Consider the following 10,335-nt stretch of genomic DNA (forward strand, 5'->3'; position numbering starts at 1 on the left):
TCTGTTGCAGGTGGTTAACAGAAGAATGGGGAGCTTGCAGTAAAACTTGTGGAAAACTAGGATACCAAACAAGGGTTGTACAGTGTGTCCAGTCTCTCATCGCTGGAGCCAACAAAACAGTGCACACTAAATACTGTGTTGGAGATCGTCCCGACACTCGGAGACCATGTAACCGTACACCGTGTCCAGCACAGTGGCGGACAGGAGCTTGGTCTCAGGTATATGAACAACATGGAGCTTATTCCTTCACCTATTCTAAACTGTTCAAGGTGAATTCATTTGTGGGTGAGTTCAAACCTAGAGAAGATAAAACTAAGATAGTCACTGATAAATCCAACTAGAAATTCAGGAAAAACTCCTTAACTTAAAGATACGCAAACAAGAATTGCTGGAAAAGCTCAGCAGTCCACCAGCATCAGTGGAGGGAAATCAGAGTTAACAATTCAGGCCCTTACGTTAACTCTGGTTTCTGTCCACAGACACTGCCAGACCAGCTGAGGTTTTCCAGCAATTTCTGTCTTTGCTTCTGATTTCCAGCATCAGCAATTCTTTTGGTTTTTATTTCCTTAACTTAAAGAATAGTTAATCTATGAAGCTTGCTATCATGTGGGGTTGCCACACGTTGATATATTTAAAGAGAAGCTGGATAGGGTAACAGGACAGAAGGAATGGAAGGATATGCTAATGGATTTAGCTGAGGTGGAGAGGGAGGACACTGACACAGACCGTAGTGCCTGGATCTGACAAATGTTGTAACGCATGAGTTACTTCCAAAGTGTTATTCAAAATAATGGCCTTATATTCTGGGAAAGTACAATTAATTTTGCATTCTAGGAAATTTTATTGCCAGATTTAGTGTGCGCTATAATGGCACTTTTAGTTCTTTCTGTTCTCGATTTTCTTGGCACAGTGCTCGGTGACCTGTGGCGAGGGTATCCAGCAGCGGCAAGTCGTGTGTCGAGGCAGTGATAACAGCATCAGCCATTGCAAAGAGGAAAAGCCTGAAGTGGTGAAAATGTGCACAGTGAAGCCATGTAATGGTAAGGACATAGTCAAAGATGTTTGTCTCCACTTATTGTGGTTTCTGACTGTGCCCTGTCATAATTCTTGTTGTTCAGATTGCTATACTCAGCACAAATTAACTGGATTACATGGAATGCCTCTATAAAAACAGCCTTTTTTATAAATTGCAAAAATATATTTTGTTCATAAAAATATCTTTGTATATATACATAGTCACTGAAGCCATTTTGTTCTGTGCAGTAGCATGTGAAGAAACAAACAAAAATTGGAGTTTGACTCTTTCCAACAAACAAAACCCAAGGCATTTGTTACTTGTACAAGATAATATTTACATATATTTGAGGCACCAAGATGGTCCAATAATTGAAAGGACCTGTATTTAACTTCAGCAGAAAGACGTCAGACATTGGTCTTTCCCCACTGCACCTGGTCAGCAGCTGCCCCAAGCTTTAGTGTATTCCTCAGCACGTAGTTTGGAAAATACCAGTCTGCAACACTCAGTCGAGTTCAAATCCTTGTTCTGGTAGACCAACAGCTATTTTATTTATTGTTTCCTTTTGAAATAGATATATTTTGTGGAGGCTGCTTTTAGGTATGAAGACAGATCTTGAGGCAATGGATGCATATATGTGTGAAAATCAGCAAACCATGAAGTGGCGTCCTAGCCATTAAAATCAGTGGACTGAAATCATTCCCAATGAAGGGCTTTTGCCCGATACGTCATCTTTCCTGCTCCTCGGATGCTGCTGACCTGCTGTGCTTTTCCAGCACCACACTAATCTGAAATCATATGCGGTCTGGCAATCTTTCTCAGGTTTCCAAAACGTGTTGCCACCAGTTGATGGTCTGCCATGTGTTGCAGAAGTTCATTTTGGGTTTTATGTAGCTGTCTTTGTAAATTTATGGCTGTACATTATCTGATGAAAATAAAACATTAACCTTCTGAAAATTTTTTTTAGCTAATTTAGGAAAGTACTCTGTTTTCACTCCGAGCACAGAAACCATTGATCAAGTGACTGCACGGGGCCACTGGGTGTCTCAACTCGTTCCAGAGAAGCCGGTTCATAAAATTTCAACAAGTAATTATCACTTTAATTGCTATTCCTTGTAACCACATCACCTCCAACCCCACTGAATATTGTACCTGAATGATTTGCAAATTAATATTGTTGAATTTGCATGTTGAGATCTAAGCACACTGCCAGAGATGTAAGTTAGCTGCCACATTCTATGACCATGCCCATCCTCTATCAATTGGATTTAGCTGTCTGAAAAGTGAAAAGGAGCTCTGTGACATTTATATGTAGAAGTGTAGATTGTCCATCTAACCTGTTGCTCGGGGAGAGTATAGTTAGTAGCCTGCCTGTTAATGTGCTGAGCTGAAAATGTGTTGCTGGAAAAGCGCAGTATGTCAGGCAGCATCCAAGGAACAGGAGAATCGACGTTTCGGGCATAAGCCCTTCTTAATGTGCTGACCCTGCTTCATTCTGCTGAGTCAGATCTGTGTAGAAGCACACACGTTTTATGGTAAAGTAGGGGCAGAAGTAGGAATTTGCATTTGAATAGTCCTTAAATGTATATGGAGAAGGGCTTTCATGATGTAGTAGTAGGGATCCTACTTCTGAGCCAGGAGTCCCACCTACCCCAGAGGTGTGTAATAACGTATCTGAACAGATTGATTAGAGAATTTCTCAATGCATGTGGATAACCTTAAAGGTCTACGTTTTCATAGCCTTTCTAAATTGGGTACATTAAAGTATGTTTCAATTTTGGTTTAACAAAAATGGCTCCAGCAAAAATATGAGGTGGGAAGCAAAGTGTGTGGCTCGTGTTAATATGCCATCATGAATTCCTGTTTGATGTCTATTAAACAGAGATGATGTGAGTGGGGTGTTAATAAGAAAAGCTGCACTGCTTCATAATCCGAGACCCTGCTCCATAAGACAGTAGCCAGGATTGAATGTCAGAACGGAAGAACAGCGGGAGTCCACTTTTCTTTGCAAAATATTGTGTTGTTCCATGGCAGTTGGGCATTTACCTGGGCAGTGTCCCTTCTCCCATCAGATTAGGAATCAGGATCAGGAATCCCATCCTTGATAGCTGTCAGGTCAATGAGACGCTGTCGGATCTCCACCAGCAGCAGCACCACTTGGAGTGGTCACCACTGCTGCATCTCTAAAGGTCACATTGTAAATGTGGAATGGGCTGGGGGCCAAGGATAAAAGGCTTTGTTACATTATGGTGAAAACACTGTTATTCGAACTTTTTATTTCTTTATTTTTCTAACTAACTGGTATGATTTTGTACTTTTGAATTTCTGGACTTCTTTCCTAAGAATTTATACTCAAGAACCTGTACCTAGGTACTTGTGTATCTAAAATGGCACTGTAAATGGTGACCTGTCAACTTTTCACTGTATTCATGTGAGTACATTTGACAATAAAGCTAAATAGATTTTAAAAAGGGGTTGGCTTCTGGGAATGCCAATCTGTTCCTGATGCTGAGTTCCTTGCTTTTCACCCCCTTGCCACTCAATATAATTTTCTCATAAATCTGGCAGCATTTAGTGGATGGCCTCACCAGACAGCAACTCCTTTGGTCACTGCTGGTTGAATGTCAGCAACAGCAGGGTAAGACCATTGTGTATTAACGTTGGACCTCAGTTAACCCCGGGGCAGGAATCCTGACTGCAGGTTTTTCTACACTGCGCTTGATTAGAGAGCAGCCTTTATTTACAGACTGGTGGCCATTACAGGTGACATACCAGTGTAAAAGAATATCAAATTGGTCAGGGCCTTTTGAGTAAAACTAATTCCCAAGTGGTGGGCACCCCTATACTACATTATTGAGGAGACTTGAATAAAAAAATCTCTTGTAAAGGATCTTGGCTGATACTTGGGCTGAACCAACCTGATGAAAAATGTTTCATTTGATCATTGCCCAGAGTCCTGGCAATTGGTTATAAACCAATGAGTTTTAGGATTTATATTTGTTTATGGAACCAAATGCTGTAAAGTTGCTTGCCTCAGCATTTAGATAATGTGACATTCAGTTCCAGCCTGCATACTGCCTCGCATGACCATCTAAATAAGTAGCAAACAGACATGACTGACATAGCTGTGAACCTGATGGTAGTTAGACTACTCATTAAATAATAGAGCCACCAAACTTGAAAGCAGCAAAATTCAAAGCAATTGCATCTTCCTAGTTCACGGACATCATATGCAGAGAAGGAGATGAAGATCAATATGATTTACTACTTTTAAAATGTGCTGAATAGGTCATGTCACAAAGTAGCCAAGTTGCGAAAGATTAATTGCATTGTCGGCACTGTTGGTGCTGCACGAATTTAACCCAGGATCTAAGGCTGCTTAGGAATTACTCGACCATAGAATATGGTTATTCTCCACAGACCTAGACTGAGAAGTAAAGAGATTTCTCACTTACATGTAAAAGATTCTTCTGAAGCCATCTGAAGAGTTTACCAGATTGTCAAATTGGCAGAACATTGATTCAATTCCCCCAGCCCCATCCATCACCTGCAGTATTCTATCCCTCAGTTTTGCACAGTTTATACCATCTACAGTATGCACTGCAGCAATTCATCCAATATTCCTCTGACAGCACCTTCCAAGCCCAGGACACCAACTGTCGAGAGCATCAAGTACATGCAGATAGCCATAGATGGTCCCAGAAGACATAATCTCTTAATTAGAGAGAGATGACTGGTGGTGAATTTAGCCGGAGAGTCAGCTGAGGTTGAGAAAGTGCAGCCTTCATGGTAACCCCAGCAGGTACACAAATCGAACCATTGCTGTTGATGTCACTCTGTATCGCAAATGATCCATTGAACGAACTGATCTAACCGATTAGGTGGGAATGCCACCACCGACAAGTTCCTCTCCTAGCCCCACACCGTCCTGATGTTAACTAAACTTGCTGATCTTTCACCATCTCAGGCTCAACATTTTGTTCGAATGGCACTTTGGGTGTACCTACACCTCACTGACTGCAGCAATTAAAGAAGACTGCTCACCATCACCTTCTGAGGGCAGCTAAGGATATAGGACAATAAATGCTGGCCTAGCCGATGCCCAAATCCCATGAATGAATACATTTTCAAAAAATAAATCCGTAGTTCAATTTGTACAGTCTAAGCAGTAACTAAGAGATTACTACTCTGCTTACTTCTGTCTCCATAACATCTGCCGTATCATGGATGATCCCGAATGGTTAGATCAAAATAAACAGTAATGCACAAATTGATAAACCTGCCTGTTCACATATACTTGCTCTTTGGAACCCAAAGATCGATTCTATAGGTGCTCCTGCTCCTTCTGGATATCCATTCAGGTCAGTAAATGTCAAAATAAAGACTTATAAGAGAAATCTCCATGAGTGCATGTGGGGGCCCCATTGTTTCAAGATAGCCGGGTTTTGAATTGGGAGCTGTGTGCAGGGTTTTGGCCCCTTATTCTCCCGTGCTTCAGGCGTGTGAGTAAAAATCCTTTTCCCTTTCTTTGCTGACCTGAGCATTTGCAGTTGTAAAACAGCGTATTCTTTTTGCTCCCTGCATTAGTGATTTAGTAGGCCTCATGGATAGAAGCCTTCTGCGCAGGCCTTGCTTTTAGAAGAACTTCCGTTAGAATCCTGAGCAAGGCTTTCCCACCTGGATGATATTTTATTGTAACTCCTCCCGTGTGAGAGGATGTTGTCGTGAACGTTAGATTACCTACCATTGTTTAAATTCTTTCAAGTTGTTTGGGTGTTGTCCATCTGTAATAGGCCATCCCTGAGGGCTGATTGCTGTGGCTTTGGAAAGGGTAAGAACAGCAGATTCTCTTCTGTTTTGATTTCCACTGGTTGCTGTGGGGAGGTATGAACCCATATCTCTAAAGTGTTAGCCTGGGTACTGTTTGTACCCCCCATAGCCATTCCTCAGTCCTTCCCTGCAATGTCAATTTGAAATCTGTATAAAGTCGGTCCAAACAAACTTGCAGTAAAAGTAAACTAATTTAGGGTCAGAGTTTGCAGCATGGAAACAGACCCTTCGATCTAACTTGTCCATGCCAACCAGATGGCCCACATCCCTCTGAACCTGTCCGATTGATATACCCATCCAAATGCCTTTTAAATGTTGTAATTGTATCAACCTCCACTGGTTCCTCTGGTAGCTCATTCCATTCACGTGCCACCCTCTGCATGACAAAGGTCCCTTTTCTATCTCTGTCCTCTCACCTTAAACCTATGCCCTCTAGCTTTGGAATCTCCTACCCTGGGGAAAAGACTTTGACTCATCACCGTATCCATGTCCCTCATGGTTTTATTAAATCGCTATATGGTCACCCCTCTGCCTCTGACATTCCAGGGAAAGTAGTCCCAGCCTATTCAGCTTCTCCCTGTAGTGCAAACAAATTGATAAAACTAAATTGGTTAAAGTGATGTAATTATATAACAAACTGCTTAACAAGCCTTTTCTATTTAAGTGATAATCCAGTGCAACTCATGTATTTTGTTATTTCGAAGTATATTAATTAATCAAAATGGATGCTGATTTTTACACTATTACAGTGACATTAGTTTTTTGTTTCTATGTGTAATTCGCTCCCTTGTCCAAAGCATAGCCATACATTAGAAAAGTAGCTCAGCAGTACACCTTATTTTTACTGTGGTGTAAAGCATTCTTTCACAGAAACATCTCATTGTAAACTAGGCCCTTAACTTTATAAAGCAATGAGACCATATATGGTTCTGCCCTTTACTCTCCATTTCTTCCAACCAGCTTTCTTATTCTAATCTTGTCACCTCCGTGACCTAGAGTTGTTATCCTCCCTTCAACAGATGAGAGCTATTGATCCTGCGTGAATGTTTAAGATCATAATAGGATCTTGGCTGCATTCACTTATGTCAAAAAGCAAGTAAGTGGGATCTGAAACATGAAAGAGTTAGAAACACAAGACAAGAGGCATTGAACAAATAGAGTTCAATATCATTTGAACAAATTGCCCTATATGCACTAAAACATTGTCAGGCATGTTGGAAGCGAATTCAAAGGATTGGGAGATTTTCCTCTCTGTTTATTCTTTCACAGGATTTGGGTATCACTGGCTGGGCCAGCATTTGTTGCTTGTCCCTAATTGCCATGGAGAAGAGGTGAACCACCTTCTTAAACCTCTGCAGTCCATGTGGTGTACTGTTTATACATTGTGTTAGGAAGGAGGTTCCAGGATTCTGACCCAGTAATAATGATGGAACGATGATATATTTAAAAGTCAGAATAGTGTGCGCTTGGAGGCGAATTTACAGAGGGTGGTGTTTCCATGGGGAGGGGGCATCAGTGAGGGCATGAGGGGTGAGGATTGCAGTTTAACGCCCTGAGAAATACTGAGTTCTTCAATTTTTTTTAGCTTAATCCCATTGTTTTTAACACTGGCATTGCTTATTTTTGAAGTTTTTAACCAAGAGCATTGAATTTGGAAAGGTTCTTTCTTATAATATAGAGTTGCACTAGAAGGTTGTCTTCCCAGAGAATCCTAATTGCTTTCTTTTGCTTTAATTCGCAGAGGAGCCATGCCGTGGAGATAAATCAATTTTTTGTCAGATGGAAGTTTTGGCTCGATATTGTTCTATTCCTGGTTATAATAAGTTGTGCTGTGAATCCTGCAATAAACAGGACCCAACATTGCCGCCTCCTTTTTCACAGGCCGCCTCAGACATTGAAGCTGCTGAGGATACAATCCACTCCAGCCCTATGCCAGAAACAGTAACGCAACCAGCCCCCAATGACCATTATCTGACTGTCCGAGGCACGACTATAAGAAAGGGCGACAGTTCACCTTCACCTCTTCCTTCCGTTGACAGCACCAGTGGCAGTGGCCTTTCGTCAACCAAAGTTTTTACAGCAGAGTCTCAGGGAACTAGCGACAGTTTCACCACACTAAATACCCGCACGTTTGCAAGCACATTTATGTTGCCTCCTGCTGAACAGGCAACACAGCACAGCAACATGGGTGTGTTTGACTCCCCTACTACTAGTCAGCTGTTTATGAACAGGGAGAAGACTTTGCCTGTTACGAGCAGTAGGAGTGACACATGGAGTCCAGCAGCTGCAAGTAGTCCAAGAAGGGGTACCAGTGAATCAGAAGCAGACTTGACCCACAGTATCTCCCCCATTGTGACATGAATTGCCAGCTGATGCTGTCCTTTAAACTGAACTGCAGTTTTGCAATAGCCTCTCAGTGGAACCATATATCCTTAATAACTGCTTAATACTCTCGCTTCTGTCCATTGCAGCTTCCAGCTACAGGTAAATGTGTGTCCTAGTCTACTGGTTTTACATCATGTCCACTTGAGACAGTAATGATTATACATGCAAGTACTGTAACAGATAACAGCAGCCTCATCTACTGTATGGCAAAGATCAGTGTTTTCAGATACAATATGGTGCTAGCTCAACCTGAATGAACCTCAGTGAATGAATGAATCTCAAATTTGCATTGAAAAGTTTAGTCCTAATAAAACTATTTTTTCCTCTGACACCTAAATAGATCTCTTACCTAGTTGTCCAAGACATGATGCATGTAGCTTCTCAAGCCTCTTGGTACCATACAATGTGTTGGTTTAACCAGTTTAAACATTGTCTTGAGAACATTTACAGTATTGTCGTGGTAATTAAATGATATACAATATTTACATTCATGGTGTATATAATGTAAATGTCAGCATCCTAAAAGGTAATTCGTTTAGATGTCTTAATGTAGTTGCCTTGCTTGTACAAACCTGCCTTAAGGTGCTTTTCAGCACATCATTCATTACAGAGTACATATATTAACATAATTCTTTTTGCAGTTTGTATAGTTCCTGTACATAAATAAATAAGAGCTTTTAATTTTAATATTTATTGAATTGGGAAAAAAAATTTCAGTTTTGCATTGTTGAAAGAAATTATTACCCATGGCCTCCGTGTCTAGTCATTTGTGTCTTCAGTTTTTTTTGAGTTGAACAGCGACTAAAGCAGTACAATGTAATTTATAAAACTATTGAACTTGGCCAGTACCAAGCATATGTCAACTCTACAGTCGATGCATTCTCATTCAAAAATGCAGAAGTGAATTTTTTTTATAGATGACATCTTTAAACTATATTTTTTAGTTGTTTTAAAATTCTTATATGTAAAATAAAATAAACAGGGAATGTAAGGTCTTGTGCATTATTGTAGAAGCTTTAAATGTCAAACCTGATAAAGTGCAATGGCTGAGGAATGACTGTGAAACTAGTGCTGTCTATCATGAGCCTGTGACCAGTTTTTTAATTCACCTTTTCATGTGGCCTCATGTAAAACCATTGTCTTGGATTGCTTTGATGAAACCCAAAACAAATTGAATTTGCAAAGATCTACATGAAAATGGAAAGAACTGCGAATGCTGAAAAATCAGAAACAAAAACAGAAATAACTGGAAAAGGTCTGGCAGCAACTGTCAAATATCCCGAGATGTTAACTCTGGATTTCTCTCCACAGATGCTGCAGATTGCTAAGCTTTTCCATCACTTTTTACTTTTGTTGCGAAGATGTACATTTGCTGCCATGCTTGACTTTTAAACCAGCACTGGCTGTTTCATGGATGTATGCAGGTCATTAAGTTTATAAAAACCCTTTGGTGCTGAGGTATGAAACATTTCATTTTAAGAAATTGAGTATAGTTAAAAGAAATAAGTATTCACGGTACTTAATGTGGTGATCAATTCTTCCACTCAGTCCAAATATTTAAATAATGATTATATTGTTGTACATTGCATTTGTTTTAAAACTAATCCCTAATATGCAGACATGGTAGGCCCTCAAAGTATGTATTTAAACCACTGTTTAGTTTTTGTTGAATCATGCTAAAAGTGGTAATAAATGCTACTTCAGTATCTCTTTGTCGAATGTTTTGTTGTAACACTGCATTCTCTGTAAAGTGCGGACTGAATTATTGTAATTGATGTTGGCATTTCAAATTCCTTCCCTTCATCAGTTCAAAACACTGCTGATAGCTGTAACTCACTGAGTGTTGCTGAAAAAAACATTGTCAAAGCTTTTTGTTTTCCATTCATCAGGGCCTTCTCAAGAAATGCTCATGGAAAGGAGAACAGCATTTATAATGATGCACAGTATAAAATTCTGCTCTCCTTGCATTGGTGTTTTGCAAGTTGTCTTGATATGTACAGGGCCAAAAACTTCAATAGAATGTTGTCTTTCAGTAATAGAAAGAATAACATAGAACAGTACAGCACAGTACTCGATGTTGTGCTGACCTTTTATCCTACTCTAAG

General features: G+C 40.2%; 1 protein-coding gene across 4 annotated transcripts in view; it reads left to right on the forward strand.

Annotated features, from left to right (window-relative positions):
• The window catches only part of adamts14 (ADAM metallopeptidase with thrombospondin type 1 motif, 14), a 202,299-nt gene extending 192,363 nt beyond the window's left edge, over positions 1-9,936 (forward strand). For 2 of the 4 annotated variants that reach the window (XM_072583126.1, XM_072583127.1), the window contains exons 19-22: positions 11-218; positions 911-1,040; positions 1,983-2,102; positions 7,587-9,936. In XM_072583126.1, coding sequence (XP_072439227.1) covers positions 11-218; positions 911-1,040; positions 1,983-2,102; positions 7,587-8,206 — 1,078 coding nt within the window. In that variant the 3' untranslated portion in view covers positions 8,207-9,936. Of the gene's footprint in view, positions 1-10; positions 286-910; positions 1,041-1,982; positions 2,103-7,586 lie in introns of those variants that run through there. The other 2 variants (XM_072583128.1, XR_011962299.1) reach the window with 2 other exon arrangements.
• The last annotated feature ends 399 nt before the right edge of the window (positions 9,937-10,335 follow it).

The sequence above is a fragment of the Chiloscyllium punctatum genome, chromosome 13 (genome assembly GCF_047496795.1).
Source record: "Chiloscyllium punctatum isolate Juve2018m chromosome 13, sChiPun1.3, whole genome shotgun sequence".
In the NCBI taxonomy this organism is placed as follows: domain Eukaryota; kingdom Metazoa; phylum Chordata; class Chondrichthyes; order Orectolobiformes; family Hemiscylliidae; genus Chiloscyllium; species Chiloscyllium punctatum.